General features: G+C 42.8%; 1 protein-coding gene across 1 annotated transcript in view; it reads right to left on the bottom strand.

Annotated features, from left to right (window-relative positions):
• BBS9 (Bardet-Biedl syndrome 9) overlaps nt 1–19,936 on the bottom strand; it is a 221,044-nt gene that overhangs the window by 182,703 nt on the left and 18,405 nt on the right. The window contains exon 6 of the mRNA XM_083376344.1: nt 7,650–7,824. Within this exon, the coding sequence (XP_083232470.1) occupies nt 7,650–7,824 (175 nt within the window). The remainder of the gene's footprint in view (nt 1–7,649; nt 7,825–19,936) is intronic.

The following is a 19,936-nucleotide window of genomic DNA, read 5'->3' on the forward strand; positions in this document are numbered from 1 at the left end:
AAATTTGAACATAAAAGGAGCACTTGATTGGCTAGATATTTGCTGCCAATGTATCTAGTTTCATGAAGGAAATAAACCAGAACCTCAGGATCACTGCTGGCATGAGAACAAGTGAACAACTGAGCAGAGATCATGCACATGTTCTTAGCAGCATTCTTCAATTTTAAACTCTGATCATGTAATCATCTATTTATACTTAATGTGGAACAACATTCCTGGAAAAACTGAGAAGAATCTACCTAACAATCTGATTATATGGTCAAAATCTGGAACACAAGGCTTGAATATGAATTCACTAAAATAACAAGATAACATAACATTTATTTCTACTAATAATTTAACTCACAAGATTACATTACTAGTAGAATACAGATATACTTATGCAGCATTCACACTTGCAATTACAGTAAAACTACAACCACAGCCAATAAAACTACAACTATCAGCTATAATTCTTAAGCCTCTAAAATAACTGAGTCTGAAGAAATCATTTAGGCCAAACCAATGCTGATTAATCTATTCCCAACAAATGTTTTACTAATCTCTTGAATAATATATCCATTCTGAATAATTGATTACATTGTCATACTACTCTTACTGTTAGGAAAACGTTTTCTAATATTCAACAGAATAATTCTTCTAGGAACTTAAATCCATAGCCAGCAATGATACAGAACATTGCTTAATCTATCTATAGTTTATATCACACCATTTCTGTTATTTGAAGAAGGCTGACATATTCTACCTTCCCAAGTATATTCCCAATTCCTTCATCTTTTAGGACTAGGCAGAGCTTCAATAACTCTTATTCTAAGTTTAGAATCACTAAATTTAATAACTAAGTTTATATCACTAAAAAGTACTAGGAATACAAATTAAGTGCCTGTATGAAATGATATGAAATGATATGAAATGAGCAAACAGCGTAATCAAAGAGCTACCAAGAACATGCCCAACAATACTGAAAGGGCAAATCACTTGTATATAAACAGAGAGCAAACCCCACTCCCTCCTAGCATTGATGTTACCTATTTGCATAATAAAACATCTGCAAAAAAACAACCAAGTTCAGAGAGAACCAAGGATCCCTCAGACACACTTCTCTTTAAAACAAAGCAGCAGTCTTTCTCATTTATGTTTTTTTAAGTTTTTGAGTGAAGAAATTTGCATTGTGGACTGTTATTTTTAGCTCATTTCATTAACCTAGAGCAGACATGTCAAACACAAGGCCCGGGGGCCGGATCCGGCCCGCAAAGTGGTTTCATGTGGCCCGCGAAGCCATCCTGGAAACAGTGAGGGAACGGCCCCCACTGCCTTGCCCAGAGACCCTCCTTCTGCCAGAGACCCTCAGATCTGTCCCACTCCTGCCCAGGCCCCCATAGGCACCCTTGATGCAAACGTTGTAGAGCTGGCCATGCCCACCCAGTAGGCCATACGCACTTTAGCCACGCCCACCCAGTAGGCCACACCCACCCTGGCCACACCCACCCGGCCCCTTGAGGGCAACCGCAATGCTGATGCGGCCCTCAATGAAATTGAGTTTGACACCCCTGACCTAGAGGAGTACAAACATGGCCTTGAAGAATATACCCAACAGTCATTAGCAACTTAAAGCCTTTCCTTTAGAATTGAAGTGGGGGAAAGGGTTTTCTGGTTATTGATTATTATGCCATGCAACCAAATGTAGTCCTTTTTACTTTCCTAACTTGGTCTGTCTCAAAGAGATGACAACCATTCTGAATTCTATTTTTGTCTTCTAGGATTACAGTTATTTTGTCCCATTTGTAAATTTAGATAAACTTTCCTTCCTTTCCTTTTTTAGTCATTAGTGAAAATGATGAAAAATTCTGGGCTCAGGACTAAACTTTGTAAAATTCCACTCAATGCCTGAGCCAGTTTGATGAACAAACATTGGCGGCTTCTCATTTCTTAACATGATCTCTTTGAAGTACAATTTTCACACCCTGTATTTATTGGTTATGGCCTCTGTATCACCTTTAAATAACTTACTATCAGACTATCACAAGGCACCTTATCAAATGCTTAGTTAATATAAATATAATATTTATTAAATATCACTTATATTTTAGTCACTTTTGATAATAGTGTAGCAATGTCAATTACATAGGGCTATGCTTTAAAAGCACTAAGATGACAGATTTAGTCCAGAATGCAGTAACTGAGTAGGTATGGTTTATCAGAAGGCATTAATGCCTCTCAATATAATTCAGAGAACACCAAGGATCCCACATATAAAACTTCAATTATGTTGGTTGCCCTTAGGTTTCAGGAAGCATTTCAAAGTGCTGGTTATCACCTACAACACCTTTCATGGTTTAGTGTTTGGATATCTTCAGGATGACTTTCTTTCAATAACATACATAATATACATATTGAACCTTGGTAAAGTATTGTAGGGAAGGTTCTTTATATGCCCCTCAATCTGAGACTGCCATCTACAGAGGCAAGGAAGTATGTTTTTTTATCATAGAATTACACTTTAGAAATAGTATCCTTGATGGCCCGTCCCTCCTGATCTGCATATCTTAAGAGACTTGGCTAGTTCACTATGCCTCAGGGGGGTGGTTCTATAACTGTTCTACATAAATACCGTATATACTTGAGTATAAGCCGAATTTTTCAGCCCACTTTTTGGGCTGAAAAATCCACTTCGGCTTATACTCCAGTGAACAAAAAAAAGGAACTTCCACCCCCCAGTTTGGAGAGCTGCTGCTTTTGTCAAACATGGACGAAGGCAGCAGCTCTCCAAATGGGCGGCGGCGGTTTGGAGAGCTGCGCGCGCAGCTCCGCCGCCACCTCTGCAAGCCTCCGCTGAGAAAATGGGGCGGTGGAAGCTTGCCACCCATTTTCTCGGCGAAGACTTCTTTCGGGGGATCCAGCCTCTACCGCCCCCTTCTCTCAGCTGCCCAGGCAGCTGAGAGAAGGGGGCGGCAGAGGCTGGATCCCCCGAAAGAAGTCTTTGCCGAGAAAATGGGCGCTGAGACGAGAGAATGAGGCGTTGGAGCACTCCGCGAAGTATGGGGCGGTGGGCAAGCTTCCACCGCCCCATACTTCGCGGAGCGCTCCACCGCCTCATTCTCTCGCTCAACGGAGACTTCTTTTGGGGGATGCAGCCTCTGCCGCCCCCTTCTCTAAGCTGCCTGGGCAGCTGAGAGAAGGGGGCGGCAGAGGCTGGATCCCCCGAAAGAAGTCTTCGCCAAGAAAATGGGCGCTGAGACGCGAAGTATGGGGCGGTGGACAAGCTTCCTGGGCAGCTGAGAGAAGGGGGCGGCAGAGGCTGGATCCCCCGAAAGAAGTCTCCGCTGAGCGAGAGAATGAGGCGGTGGAGCGCTCCGCGAAGTATGGGGCGGTGGAAGCTTGCCCACCGCCCCATACTTCGCGGAGCGCTCCAACGCCTCATTCTCTCGTCTCAGCGCCCATTTTCTCGGTGAAGACTTCTTTCGGGGGATCCAGCCTCTGCCGCCCCCTTCTCTCAGCTGCCCAGGAAGCTTGTCCACCGCCCCATACTTTGCGTCTCAGCGCCCATTTTCTCGGCGAAGACTTCTTTCAAGGGATCCAGCCTCTGCCGCCCCCTTCTCTCAGCTGCCCAGGAAGCTTGTCCACCGCCCCATACTTCGCGTCTCAGCACCCATTTTCTCGGCGAAGACTTCTTTCGGGGGATCCAGCCTCTGCCGCCCCCTTCTCTCAGCTGCCCAGGAAGCTTGTCCACCGCCCCATACTTCGCGTCTCAGCGCCCATTTTCTCGGCGAAGACTTCTTTCGGGGGATCCAGCCTCTGCCGCCCCTTTCTCTCAGCTGCCCAGCTGAGAGAAGGGGGTGACAGAGGCTGGATCCCCCGAAAGAAGTCTCCGCTGAGACGAGAGAATGAGGCAGTGGAGCGCTCCGCCAAGTATGGGGCAGTGGAGGCTTGCTGCCCATTCTTTCAGCGGAGACTTCTTTCGGGGGATCCAGCCTCTGCCACGCCGCACCGCGCCAACAGCAAGCCACCCCATTCTCTCGGCGGAGCGCTCCACTGCCCCATTCTCTCAGCGGCTTGCTACCCCATTCTCTCGTCTCGGCAGAGCCCAGCTGAGAAAAGGGGGCGACAGAGGCTGGATCCCCCGAAAGAAGTCTCTGCTGAGATGAGAGAACGGGGTGGCAAGCTGCCGAGAGAATGGGGCGGTGGAGCGCTCCACTGCCACCCTGTTCTCTCATCTCAGCAGAGACATCTTTCGGGGGATCCAGCCTCCAGCTGCTGCGTTTCCCAGCTTCGGCTTATACTTGAGTCAATAACTTTTTCCAGTTTTTTGGGGTAAGATTAGGGGGTCTCGGCTTATAGTTGAGTCGGCTTATACTCAAGTGTATACGTTTTACTTTAAAATGTTTGATTCTTGATGTATATATGGTGGTATTATGATATGATTTTTATTATGCATGTATTTCAATAATTATGAATACGAGTTATACACCACTCAGTTGACTGGAGGATACCTTAGTCCAGCGCTTTTCAACCTTTTCACCCATTGTACCACTTTTAGGATATGGCAACATCCGAGTACCACCAGTCGCCTAGCAAGGTGTCAAAAACTTGATGACCAAACAAAAAAAAGGGAAAAAGTGATGAAGTACAGTAGTCCTCGACTTACAACAGTTCGCTTAGTGACTGTTTGAAACTACAATGGCACTGGAAAAACTGCCCCCCAAGCCACAGCCGAGCAAGACACCTGCCTGCCTGCCTGCCCGGTGGCACTCTTCCTCCTGTCCGAGATTTTCATTGTTGTAAGCATTTCTGTTGAGGATTGGCAGCGGGTGTCTGTGTTTGGCTTTTATTCCCCCCCTCTGCTGGGTGGTTGCAGCAGGTTTTGCTCACTTCACATGACCCTGGGACACTGTGACCGTCATAAATATGAATCAGTTGCCAAGCATCTGAATGTAAATCACAAGACCCTGGAGATGCTACAACATTCCAGCTGATTGGCACTTCTTATGGGCTCAGAAACACCAGGATCAATGTCGAGCTCCAGCTGGAGCCTGGCGCTGATCCTGGCACTTCCATTGAGCCCTGACAGCTCTGCAGCTCCACCCATCTCTTGCTCAGGCTTGTGCAGTGCTGCCACCGGTTCAGCTCATTCCCCTCCCCCACTACTTTTCTAGGATGGTCGCGTACCACCTGCCAGGTGCCAATGTACCACATGTGGTACCCGTACCACTGGTTGAAAAGCGCTGCCTTAGTCTGATAATTAAATATTACACCTGCATAATTCCTACAAACCACTACATAAATTATTTGATAAAAAATCTGATAGAGTATATTTGATAAGAAAGTAAAACCATGCTGATTTCTGATTACTAGTACATTGCTTTCAAGATCTACATCTTTTTAATCTGTTCTAGTATTAGTGTCAGACTGAAATCTCTATAGTTCTCTTTTTTCTTTTCCTGAATATAGGAATCTTTGCCCTTCTCCAGTCATCTTGTACTTTACCTTCATGATTTCTCAAAAATACATACTGTAGTTTCCGGTGTATAAGACGACTTTTTAACCCATGAAAATCTTCTCAAAAGTCAGGGGTCGTCTTATAAGCCGGGTGCTGAAACTTTAGGGACAGGGCTGGCTGGAAAACCTGGAACGGATCTTCCATTTAGTCTGCACAGGGAAAGCGGGACCAATTGGAGTAGAAGCTACAGTCTGTGATTTTTTACAGGCTGGGGTCTGGGCTTCTTTCCTTCTAAAGTTGAAGAGCAGCTGTAGGCAGGTGGGGAATGCAAGAGCAACTTGAAAGGCAGGTGGGGAATGCGTAGCCAGAGAAGCAGCTTAGCTCTAAGGACACATTTGACTCAGGAACTGGGCGGGCTGGCTGGAAAACCTGAAGCGGATCTCCCATTTGGTCTTTTTTTTTTTAATCCCATTTATATCCCGCCCTTCTCCGAAGACTCAGGGCGGCTTACAATTTAAAGCACAAATCAATGTGCTTAGCAATAGCCTTCATTCTATGTATATGCCTGCTTATTAGAGCTTTCCCTCCCCCCACAAGCAGCATTATTACAAAGTTAGCTTATTGCTCCCAACAATCTGAGTCCTCATTTTACCTACCTCGGAAGGATGGAAGGCTGACTCAACCTTGAGCCTGGTGGGATGAGAACCTGCACTAATTGCAGGCAGCTGGTGTTACTTAAGGCTCTGTGCAGGGAAAGCTTTAGAGTGAATTAGGAAAAGTGAAAAAGTGAATTAGGAAAATAGGAAACGGTTGCTGGAATTGGGTATGTGTAGTTTAACGAAGAGAAGGGTGAGGGGTGACATGATAGCAGTGATCCAATATCTCAGGGGCTGCCACAAAGAAGAGGGAGCCAGGCTATTCTCCAAAGCACCTGAAAGCAGGACAAGAAGCAATGGATGGAAACTAGTCAAGGAGAGAAGCAACCTAGAACTAAGGAGAAACTTCCTGACAGTTAGAACAATTAACCAGTGGAACAACCTGCCTCCAGAAGTGGTGAATGTTCCAACACTGGAAGTTTTTAAGAAGAGACTGGACAGCCATTTGTCTGAAATGGTATAGGGTTTCCTGCCCTAGCAGGGGGTTGGACTAGATGACCTCCAAGGTCCCTTCCAACTACTTCTTCTTCTTCTTCTTCTTCTTCTTCTTCTTCTTCTTCTTATTATTATTATTATTATTATTATTATTATTATTATTATTATTATTATTATTTTTAATCCACTTGCACTTTTTATGTTTACATGTTTGATGACAAACAGCCTTATGTTTATAAGTGACAGTTTTCCTACTAAGTACCTGCATGTCAAAAGCATTTGAATTAAAATTACCATATTAAAATCAAATCTGATGTTTTTTAATTTTTATTTGGTGTGCGTTGGAAGAGGGGTAGTCTTATACGGCGAGTATAGCCCAAACCTTATAATTTAACAGGAAATGTAGCGGGTCGTCTTATACGCCCAGTCGTCTTATATGCCGGAAAATACGGTAAACTAAGCATTTGTTGAAGCCATCGGCAAATTCCTCCAGTACCTAAAGATGCAATTAATCTGGTTCTGCAGAATTAAATTGAAAATAAGTACATACCCCTTGGTCTATCTCAATGTCAATCCCTAGACTTAACCTTTCACTTTGCAATTTAGAAAAAAATTCTTCTCTAATGGAAGGATTGGCAGTAAGCTAAGTATAGCTGGTAATAGAAAAGGACAGAACTATGTTGAAATAATATTTTAAGAGTGTTTTGCTTATAGCCCTCTTTATTCACTATAATAAGATGACCTCTGGATCTCTGGAAACCTCTATAGTAGAGAATGGAAAATGTAGGAGCTGTGCCTTCTACATATTCTCTAGACGTATTCTTTCCATTACAAATTCTTTTGTCTTCAGAAGGTTTCTAAAAGACATTATGTGAAATTGCAAAATGATATCTGTGATGCAAAGAAACTACAAAGAATCCCTAAAACGGAATGTGGCTTTCAGGCATTAAGAGATACTGAGAGTAGCAGGATATTTCATGGTACTCAATACTTTTAGAATATTTGGATATAGCTCTAGCATAAATTACATAATAACTAGATGGAGCATTAATTAATCAAGGCTTGGATTTTCATAGATGTAACCATTCTAAAATATTTATATAAATGTGTGTTAAACTCACCTGTAGCTCTCAACTTGTCGACAGGAAGAGACAGTAATGAATGAATCTGTTCTAGAACTATATGTCAGTGGACCAGGAAGAAGAAAGCCAGGAAGGAAACGGCCAAACGAATAGCTTTCTTGTTCAAACAACATCAGCATTCCATCCACAGACTGTACACAGATCAAATCTTGACCTACATAAAAAGAAACAAAACAAAGCAGTGACCTTCTACTTTAATACCTTTCTCTCCAAAAGGTTGCTGAAACTTTATATGATCATATGAGCATATGCTTCTGTGTTGAAAGCATGCTGTGGAATTATTTATACATCTCCCAATGAAAATTGATATAACCAATAAATGAAGTTATTTGTCAGGTTGTTCAGACTGGAAAATAAGATAAAGGATAAAGAAATGTAAATGGGCCAAATAGTTATGTTATAGTCCTTTACCTCAGATTATGGTATCTCACCAGGTTTTTTTAAAAAACAAAAAATCTACCAAAATATCAAGGAATGTTTTCAAAAGGTTGTAGTAATAAATGACTACATTTGGTCCAAGAAAGATATAACACTTTATAAGTAGTCTTCAACTTAAAACTGTAATTGAGCTGATGGTCATAAGTCATGACACTTGTGAAGCAGGTCATCATGCAACCAACCCAATTTTACAACTTTTTTGCAGCAGTTGTTAAGCGAATATCATGGTTGTTAAATGGTCGTTAAGCAAATGCCATCGTCGTTAAATGAACACCATGCACGTTAAACAAACCTATTGTTGAAGTGGGGTACTTCTGCTAAAAACTAGAAATAAATGCCACTTTTTGTCAAAAATGTCATAATCTGTGGTTACATGATTGCAGGATAATGAAAACAATCATAAATGCAGACGAATTGCCAAGTGCTTGGCAGCTCAGCTTACTGAAGAGGCAGCCTCGTAGCAGGATCATTCTATTCTGTAAGCACAATCTTATAGAAGGCTCTCTTTTTAAGGAGACTGTTTTATTTTGTTTTATTTATAAAAAACAGAGCCTCCTTTAAAAAAAAAGAGCCCCCTACAACACGGGTGTCAAACTTGATCACGCCAGGTGACATATCGTGATGTATCATGATATTTTTTTGCCTTTGCGGGGTGGGCATGGCCTGCATGTGACACAATCGGCCTGTGGGCTGCCAATTTGACATCCCTGCCCTGCAAGATCACAAGAATAACACCTGCTTTCAAATTAGCCCAATGCTGCCATGAAGCTGTCTCTGTAGGAAAACTGAGTCTTGCATCACATCAGCTGGGTGGCTGTCTCAAAAGCTACAAAAAAAAGTATTTTGAGTGCTACAGGGCCCAAGAGATGGCTGAGGAGCAGGCTGAGTCCTGCAAGTCCCTGGGTAGCTGAGTGGCTAGGTGTGAAGAAAGTTCGATGCCTATGCCTAGAGCTACAGTCACTTCCCACATGCTACAGCCAGCCTGAGCTTGGCTGGGTGGATAAGTAGCTGAATGGGAAAGAAAGCCTGCAAGACCCAATGGAGGGGAAGTGGAGGGCATGGTGTCTCAAGGGAAAGAGGGAAGCCTTGTGAAACTCAGGACAGGAAAGTCAGGGTATGTGATAGGCTTCTGAGGATCTCCCCTACCCTTATGGCATCCCACACTCTACTTAATGACTACATCAGAGAAAGAAGGTATTGGGGAGGGTCATTAAGCAAGGCAATCACAAATCTCTCTTTAGACTATCACACCTGACTGTAATAGGCAGGTTCCATTAGGGTCATAACTTGAAGACTACCAGTATCAGTTTCTTCCACAATATTTCCCTAGACATCAAATCAAAAGCTACTTTCAAATCCATAAGGGCAGTAGAAAGGCATTTTGATATTAAGAGGAATATTTTTCTGCCAGATGGTTTAAATAATCTAATGAATTGTTTTATCCTAAAAGAAGTTTACTTATCAGGCAAGACTTGCTTTTGTTCTCATCAGCAATTGAATATTTAGTGTAAATCAAATTTCCATCAGCTACTTTTCCATTTTCAAAATGAGTTGAAAGCTTGAAATAAATACTTGAATTTATATTTCACAAAGAGTTATAAAAGCTAGAACCATGACTTTAAAAACAGTCATATTTTTCTATAACTGTAAACCATGGGTAGCAAACTCGCCACATCACGTGACGTGTTGTAACGTATCGTGACTTTTTTTGCATTGGCGGAGCCAGGATGGATGCGGCCTCCGTATAATGCAACTGGCCTGCGGGCTGGCAGTTTGACACCCCTGCTGTAAACTGATAAAGACCTAATATATCATATTGTAAAATTTTATTCCTTTAAGTCCTTGGGACATTATTTCACTAAAATTTTAAATGAAATTATTTATTCCATTAGAACACTTTACTTCACCAATGTTTTGAATGTTTCAAATAGTGGTTATTTTAAGGCTTTCCTGTTCCTTCAATAGTAAAAGCCTTCTATCATTCTTGAAAATCCACATGTGTCACAGTTTAAATCAGTGAACAAATGTGTCCTATTATCAAATAATTTTAACAGAATTATACATTTAACATAGAAAAATCTTAAAACATTTTTTGACCAGGCCAATTATTTTAGAGTTATAACTTCCTTCAATTCTAACAATGAAACATATTTTTCAAATTATAGAGCAGGATATATGACTTCTGTTCAGCTTAGATATTATTGTTCATAATATTAGAAACAGTTCTACATATATACACAGATATGTTCCCTTTAAATAACTACGCCAGCTGCAAACATTTCAAATCTTTACAGCTAAACAAATACTTATTGAATCCAAAATATTAAATGATAAATAACTTGATTCATAATTATTTTCTAATATTATGTGACTCGGTAAATATAATTGGATTAATGATTAAAGGGAGCATGTTGTAAATTACTTAAAGTTCCAGATACTCTGAAACAAGAGCCAAGGTGATATATTAAAAAAATCTGTCGATGTATCAATATTCAAAACTAAAATTGATGAGGAGAAAATACAAAGAAGGAAAGAGAGTTTGATAGATGTATGTGTGTACGTGACACCCAGTTGAGTGTAGTACTAGTCTGGAGTGGCAACACCCAATTAGACATGGAAGTCAACATGTCTATTTTGGTCCACTCATTCTCCCTCACCTCTTCATTGGGAAGTCAAAAAACATCTATGTACCAACCCACACTGAAAACAGCATAATAGAATACAGTCAGTAATAAATATTCAATGGAGAAGCCTACAATTATTGTGGTTGGTTTGGGGTAATGTGTGCAATCCTTTTGAACAGAAAACCTGATTAGCATAATACAAGTTTCTGAAGAACTGCAACAAAATATTACTCTCTAAACTAAATTTAATATAGTAATTAAGATAATAAGGTAAAGGTAAAGGTTCCCCCGCACATGCGTGCTAGTCGTTTCTGACTCTAGGGGCCGGTGCTCATCTCTGTTTCAAAGCCGAAGAGCCAGCACTTGTCCAAGGACGTCTCCGTGGTCATGTGACCAGCATGACTAGACGCCAAAGGCGCACGGAATTCTGTTACCTTCCCACCACAGTGGTCCCTATTTTTTTACTTGCATTTTTTACGTGCTTTCGAACTGCTATGTTGGCAGAAGCTGGGACGAGTAACAGGCGCTCACTCTGCTACACGGCACTAGGGATTCGACCCGCCAAACTGCTGACCTTCTGATTGACAAGCTCAGCGTCCTAACCCACTGAGCCACCGCGTATATATATATATATGTAGATCTAGAGTCTCGGGTTTCTTCCCGTGTTCCTTTCATCTTCAGAAAGTTGTGGCGACGTTTCGACGAAATCCTATCCGTCATCATCAGGCCGGAGTGTTCCTCCTGCTGCTTCCAGGAGCAATGCGTGGTCTGGCTGTTCCTTTCCTTCCAACTGCCGGTGGGGCTGTGTTCTGACTGGGTGGAGGCGTGGCTGCTTTCTGATTGGGTGGGGGTGTCCTCCGACTGGGTGGAGGCGTGGTTGTCTTCTGATTGAGTGGAGGCGTGGCTGTCTTCTGATTGGGTGGATGCGTGGTTGTCTTCTGATTGGTTGGAGGCGTGGCTGTCTTCTGATTGGGTGGGGTGTGTTCTGAATGGGTGGGGTTTTTTGTTGTGTTGTAATATCCTGAGTGTTGTGATTTGGTGTCCTGAGGAGTGGGCTGTGTAGTGGCCTCCAGAGCCTTGGCCCGGCTCCGAGTTCGAGGACCTGCTATGTATCTCTGGTATGGGTCAGTCAGGTTCGTGTGTGCGTTCTTCTGCTTGGGTGATGGCACTTTTGCTTGACTTGTTCTGTCTTCTGTGTGGGAGAGTTTTTGTTCTGGGTGTGGATGAGTCTTGTTGGGGCTGGTGGCATTTGGGGTTGTTTGTTGGTTTTTTAAATCCTTGTTTGCTGAAATTCGTTTCTGTATCAATGCTGGTTTCCAAATGGCATGTAGGCGGGAGGTGTCGTCTCGCTTGTTCATACACTCTGTTACGCGGCACTCGGGATTCGACCCACCAAACTGCCAATAATAATAGTCAAACTCAAGAGCCTTGGTGGAGCAGTGGGCTAATGCCTCCTTAAGTAACACCAGCTGCCTGCAATTACTGCAGGTTCGAGTCCCACCAGGCTCAAGGTTGACTCAGCCTTCCATCCTTCCGAGGTAGGTAAAATGAGGGCCCAGATTGTTGGGGGCAATAAGCTGACTTTGTAATAATGCCACTTGGGGGGGGCGAAAGCCCTAATAAGCAGGCATATACATAGAATGAAGGCTATTGCTAAGCACATTGATTTGTGCTTCTTAGATTGTAAGCCGCCCTGAGTCTTCGGAGAAGGGCGGGATATAAATGGGATTAAAAAAAATATTTCACTGAAAGAATGAAGGCAAATTTTTAGAGTTTATCAATTTTTAATATCAATTTTTATATTCAGACTATTACAAAATATTTTTCTCATTAATAATCACCATAAAAGAATTTCTGAACAGTTGCACTTTCTAATACCAGATTTTGACAGTAGCACAATGTCTGAATTCTCATCATTGGCATCCTTCAGTCTCAAGAGACTATGGAATCGTGCTCTGGAAAGAGGTCCTAAAGCAGCATCTGGTGTGGCTAAAAAGGCTAATTTGAGAGTGGCAGTACCTTCCACACTGAGGGCAGATACAATCTGTCCCCTGTCCAGACCCCAGGTTTCGCTGGTTCCAGGACTGCCTCTTTGCCTCAACCTGCCACACAAGTGTCTCTTCGAATTGGAGAAGGCCATGCTGCGTCTTTAGCCTCCAAGCTGAGCGATCAGAGGCCAAGGTTTCCCAGCTGTTAATGTCCATTCCCAAGGCCTTTAGATCCCTCTTGCAGATATCCTTATATCACAACTCTGGTCTCCCTCTGGGGCACTTTCTTGCACTAGTTCTCCATACAGGAGATCTTTCAGAATTCGACCATCAGCCATTCTCATGACATGCCCAAGCCAGCATAGGCGTCACTGTTTCAATAGTGTATACATGCTAGAAATTCCAGCACATTCCAGGACTGCGCTGTTTGGAACTTTGTCATGCCAGGTGATGCCAAGATGTTTTGGAGACAGCACATATAAAAGGTGTTTAACTTTCTCTCCTGCCGTGTGTAAAGGGACCAAGTCTCACTGCAGTACAAGAGTGTGCTCAAGACATAGGCTCTGTAGACTTGGATCTTTGTATGTTCTGACAGCTTCTTATTAAGCCATACTCTCTTTGTAAGTCTGGAAAATGTAGTGGCCACTTTACCAATATGTTTATTCATCTAAAGAGAGAGTGTTGGAGATGGTTGAGCCAGGGTACACAAAGTCATGGACGACCTCCAGTTCTTGTGCAGAGATAGTAATACAGAGAGGTGAATCCATGTCCTGACCCATGACTTGTGTTTTTTTCAGGCTGATTGTTAGTCCAAAGTCTTCGCAGGCTTTGCTAAAACAGTCCATAAGTTGTTGAAGGTCTTCGGCAGAGTGAGTAGTAATGGCAGCATCGTCAGCGAAGAGGAAATCCCGTAGGCATTTCAGCTGGACTTTAGACTTTGCTCTCAATCTAGAGAGATTAAAGAGTTTTCCATCTGATCTGGTCCAGAGATTAATACCCTCTGGTGCAGTTCCAAAAGTGTGTTTCAGCATTACAGCAAAAAAGATCCCGAATAAAGTTGGCGCGAGGACACAGCCCTGCTTCACTCCACTTCGAATGTCAAAGGAATCTGATGTTAAGCCATCAAAAACTACAGTGCCCTTCATTTCCTCGTGAAAGGACCTGATGATGTTGAGGAGCTAAGGTGGACATCCAATCTTGGGGAGAATTTTATAAAGGCCGTCCATACTAACCAAGTCAAAAATCTTCATAAGATCTATGAAGGCTATGAAAAGTGGCTGTCTTTGTTCCCTGCATTTCTCCTGCAACTGTCTAAGGAAAAATACCATGTCAGTAGTGGACCTATTGGCTCAGAATCCATACTGTGATTCTGGGTAGACTCTCTCTGCAAGCACCTGGAGCCTCTTCAATATGACAGCTTCCCTACAACACTGAGAAGAGAGATGCCGCGGTAGTTGTTACAGTCACTCCTGTCGCCTTTGTTCTTATACAGTGTGACATTTGCATCCTTCATGTCCTGTGGTACTCCACCTTCCCTCCAACAAAGACAGAAGATTTCATGCAGTTCGGTGGAGATGTTCTCATGTACTTCAGAATTTCAGCAGTGATGTTATCTTTCCCAGGTGCCTTGCCAGAGGCAAGGGAACCCAGGGCCGCGTTTAGGTCTTCTAAAGTTGGTTCACTGTCAAGCTCCTCCAAGACAGGCAGGCACTCAATATTATTTAATGCTTCTTCAGTTACCCCATTTTCTCTGGAATATAACTCAGAGTAATGCTGCACCCAGTGTGCCATCTGCTGTGCTTGGTCCTGGATAACCTCGCCTGTAGCAGACTTCAGAGGGGCAGATTTCTGTGTTGGACCTAAGGCCTGCTTGATGCCATCATACATACCCTTGATGTTACCGTGTCAGCTGCTATCTGGATCCTAGAGCAAAGCTGCAGCCAATAGTCGTTAGCACATCTCCTGGCGGTCTGTTTGACTTTGCTATGAGCAGCTCGCAGAACCTGTAGCTTATGCTAACTGGAACAGGCTTTATATGCAATTAGAGCTCTCAATTTTTCCTCGATGGCTGGCGTCAGTTCCTCCGAATGGGCTTCAAACCAATCTGCTGTCTTTCTGATCTCTTTACCAAATACTGACAAGGCGGTGTTATAAACAGCATTCTTGAAATATTCCCATCGTTCAGATACGTTTGCTTCAGTCAGGCCTGGGAAAATTTCCTTGAGTGCTTGTGCAAATTCCTCCACCTTGCCCTGATTGCGGGTCTTGCTGATGTCAATTTGTGGTCTTCCTTCCTTCTTTGAGTGATGAATCTCTTTGTTTTCAGTTTTATTTTGCTGCACTCCAAGGAGTGGTCTGTATCCCAATCAGCGCCCTTGTAGCTGCGTGTGATTGTAATACTGGCAAGGTTGGAGCGCCTGGTAAGAATCAAGTCGAGCTGGTGCCAATGCTTCGATCTTCGATGTCTCCAAGAGACTCTGTGTTGAGGCTTTGTTTTAAAGAATGTATTGCTAACACAAAAAACGTAGTAGCAGCAAAACTCCAGCAGGCGTTGGCCATTTTCATTCATCTTCCCGATGCTGAACTGACCTAAAACAAGTAGGCAAGAACTATAATCAGCTCCAACTCTGACATTAAAATCGCCAAGGATAAACAGTGGTTCTTTCACAGGGATTTTCTTGATAGTAGCAGCCAGATCGTCGTAGAATTTGTCTTTGGATTCTACTGAAGATGATAATGTTGGTGCATATGGGCTAATAAGAGTAACCAGACATGTTGATGAGTGGAGCTGCAGGGACAGAATTCTTTTGCTTCCTGCAGCAGGTGGAGTAATGAATCCCAGTAGGGTGTTTCTGACCGCAAAACCAACCCCATATTCCCTGGTCTCATTCGATGGTTTTCCCTGCCAAAAGAATGAGAAGTTTCTCTCCTTAACAGATCCCGAGTCTGACAACTTTGTCTCTTGAAGGGCATCGATGTCCATCTGCAGTCTGCTCAGCTCCATGTTGATGACAGCTGTCTTACGTACGTCATCTATTTCTTGCAAATCGTCAGAAAGGCTGGGGATCATTGTCTGAACATTCCAAGTGCCCAACTTTAGAGCTAAAATTTTCTTATGTTTGTTGCATGGTGCAGTTACAGATCTGCTTGTAGGCTTTGACCCTAAACCCCATGCATCCTGTGAGGTTAACAGACCGTGGCAGGGCAGCACCTTACTGCCTGGGGGCTGCCCAGCTTAAGGCGGGTGGTAGCTGCCCAGTGAGGCACAATGACCTCTCCCACCATCGAAAGTGGCCCCTGGCGTCACGCTCTATGGCAATCAAGCAAAGACGTATAACCAGTAAATGCCACTTTTTGTATTGTTTTAATGCTGTATGCAAAGCTGGAGTGTCCTCTCCAGAGCACGAGGCCTGGGTAGATTAATATGGAGGATATACTGTTACCCAAGTAGCAGATCCTCCCTCTCCACGTCGCTGAAATAGTCCAATGGAATGGCAAGGCCGATACAATTAGTTCCAGCTGCGTCGCAGGAGTTACCAGAACATGATTGTACACAGTCACAAACTGCTTCCAGGACTCTGGCTCTGGATTATACCTCGAGGTTGGCTCCTGAAGCCTTTTCCAGTAGTAAACATAGCCACAAGGCAGTGGAGGCTTGAAATCAGAGTTTCCGTTCTGCTAGAAGTTGGTTTTGCCATTTTATCCACCATTGGGGCATAGAACCCTCTTCCGCCTTCAAAACCATTGACCATCTTCTCCTGTAACCCTGGAAAGGGGCCCTTATGAGGTGCTACCAGCCGGGCCAGCTGGACCAAGGTTTTTTAGGGAGGTATTACTCCTCCAGTGGATCACGTTTTGTCAGAACTCTCTGCTATGACCTGTCCGTCTTGTGTGGCCCTGCATGGCATATAGCTCATAGCTTCATTGAATTACACAAGCCCCTTCGCCATGACAAGGCAGTAATTCATGAAGGGATTATTTATCAATTTATCAATAATTAAATTCTCACATTATGCTATGTGAACTGCAATATGGATGATAAATAAAAATCTTCATATTTTAAAAAGATCACATTATTATTTGATCTGTAGCCATTATTAACTAAAAAGCATTATTTTCATGGAATAAAATTTCATGGCTTAACTTCAACCAAAACTCCAGAATTCATTAAACTTAGGTTCATAATATAAATCAATCCATAAAAATATTTAGAAGCTCTGAAAAGATTAATTAGGGCAAGAAAACTAATTGAAAATCCTAAAATACAACAGAAACCAGACACAATTTTCTGACAGATGGATTATTTACTATAATTATTGTATCTATTGACTATAAAGGAGTGAGTCCCTGCAAATTTTACTGTGCTAATCATTGATGATTACAGTAGGCATTGCTGATTTCTGTTTCAAGGCCATTGAGCCTGTGATGTCCAAAGACATCACTGTGGTCATGTGGCCAGCATGATGTCATGGAGGTTGTTGGCTTGCCTCCAAAGTGATACCTATTTATCTACTTGCATTTGTATGCTTACAAACTGCTAAGTTGGCAGGAGCTAGGCGAGGATGGGAGTTCACCTGTCGCAGGGAGCTCAGGTCTCAAATCTGGGCTGCCAGCTTTCCAGCCGATAAACGCAGCCTTTTAACTGCTGAGCCACTGCACCACCTATCTATTGATTATAATGTAAATATAACATTTGTATTTCGGATTACAATATGTTATGAAATAAATAATATGGTATACATGTTTTATGTACTGCTTATATAAGTAGTACATGTAAAGATAAGCATCCTGTTTCTCCAGACAAATTTAATCGAGTATGACTTCAACAGCAATTAGTTAGATATCTTATTGCTTGTAAAGTAAGATATCTGATTGTTGTTGAAGTCAGACTAAATGAAATTTGTCTGAAGAAACAGGATGTTTATCTTGGAATGTATAAGGCTGCAGTCATTAGTTTACATTTCAATACTCTTTAAATGATAGATTTTTAAATGAACTGTTAAAATTTCGGGTGCGCAAATCATAAGCTGATATGTCAATTACCTAAGTATTGTTTCAACCTAAGTTGAAACTGTCAAATGGAATGGCTGTGTTGAGATGCCGCTCCGAATGAGCGTGCCGATCTCACAGCCTTTTCTCTGTTCCTGGTGGGTTTTTTAAAAGCCCCAGATCTCTCGGAGGAAGTTCAGAAGCGTAGGCGCCCAGCTGAGTAGTTCAGGACGGCGGTCCGAGCTGCAGAAAGCAGGAAAGCCTAGGAGAGAGCCGGGTGAAGGAGACGGCCCATTATGGCAGCCGTGAAGAAATGACACTGTCAGAAATAGCGGTGAGTCAGCTGGACAGCGATTCAACTAACCTGGTGGAGGAAACACTCAGCGAACTCTTGTAAGTGTTCCGGATTGCGAAATCTCTCCGGAGAATTTTAAAGAGAGAAGAAAAGAGGAGAGGCCCCAGAGCGAAAGGGGAAATCACCTCCCCTGTCAGATAGCGGCGAAAAGGAGACAGGAGAAAAAAGAGATCTGATCTTAAAGCAACAGACTCACAGGCTGTAAGGACTGGTGACCAAGGGTGGTTTCTCTTTCTGGCTCTTGCAGTAAAGCGAAGAAGTAGTTTAAAAAAAAATAAACTTGAAGAGTGACAGTGCGGACTGAGCTGAGAGAGCAGACATCTTGAATAAGATCTAATGACCAATTAGCATTAAATGAGGGAAGAGTGATACTCATAACTTAAGAGGTTAACTATTTGTTTCAAAAAGTTTCTAAAACAAAAGGGATAAATGGTAATTGTCTTGAGAATTTACACCAATAAGAATTAACTGAACATAACCTATTGTATGATTGAATTGGAGGAGACTAACTAGGTACAAAAAGTTGAATGCTCAAGGAGGGTGAGAAAATTTGTCTCCTTGTTGAATATAATATTATTTATAACTGAATTGACTGTGAAACCTGGTCTTTATTGTTAAAGAATTGAATATTGGTTACAATATTGAGGTAATTTAATGGTTATATTATTGTTACATGTTTCTATATAGAAAAGTTAGGACTGTTTGGAATATAAACACTTGAAATTGATTAATATTGATTATTGTGTTTTAGAAGTGTTAGCGTAATAGGTGTAATAGGTTTGATATTGTGTTAGCAACAAAATATAGCATTGTTAAGATATAAGGCATAAGTGATTATAAACTTGGAAGAAGAATAAATTCTCCAGGTGTGGTGGAGGGAAAGACAAAGATTGTGTATAAGTGGGAGGGTTGGTTGACATCATTTAGAAAGATGACAAGCATCCCAAATCTCACAAGAGTTGGGACTGGAAGAAGGCAGATGACCCAAGCCTCATCAGCGGAATTAAGCCCAGCAGGGCAAAGATCCATAGAAGAGATAATGCCACGGGAGAGAGCAGGCTCACTTAAAGACCTACAAGCAATACTACAATCCATGCAAGAGGTTATGCTGAGAAATCATGATGATTTAAAGCAGACATGTCAAACACAAGGCCCGGGGGCCGGATCCGGCCCACGAAGTGGTTTCATGTGGCCCGCAAAGCCATCCTGGAAACAGTGAGGGAACGGCCCCCACTGCCTTGGCCCTGGCCCAGAGACCCTCCTCCTGCCAGAGACCCTCAGATCTGTCCCACTCCTGCCCAGGCCCCCATAGGCACCCTTGATGAGAACTATGTAGAGCTGGCCATGCCCACCCAGTAGGCCATACGCACTCTAGCCATGCCCACCCAGTAGGCCATACGCACTCTAGCCACGCCCACCCAGTAGGCCACACCCACCCTGGCCACGCCCACCCGGCCCCCTGAGGGCAACCGCAATGCTGATGCGGCCCTCAATGAAATTGAGTTTGACACCCCTGATTTAAAGAAAGAAATAGGTGAAATAAGGAATGATACTGGAGAACTTAAAGAGAAGATGGGAGCAATGGATGGAAAATCTGAATGTTTCCAACAGCAAATATTGAAAAATGAATAGAAATTATTAGAAATGGAGGATAGAATGAATAAGGAGGAAAGAAGAGTAGATGAAATGAATGAAAAACTCTTGCAAGCAAATAAAGAGTTAGAAACACCATCATACTGCTTGAAACTGAGAAAGCAGATCATTATCTACGTTTCCAAAACATGAAAGAAGAGAAGGGGGAGGACCTCCCAGAAATTATGACGGACTTGCTAGCAAGGGCCCTAGGGACAGGGAAAAAAGAGATGGCAAATG

This window comes from Vipera ursinii (assembly GCF_947247035.1).
Source record: "Vipera ursinii genome assembly, chromosome: Z".
NCBI classification, from domain to species: domain Eukaryota; kingdom Metazoa; phylum Chordata; class Lepidosauria; order Squamata; family Viperidae; genus Vipera; species Vipera ursinii.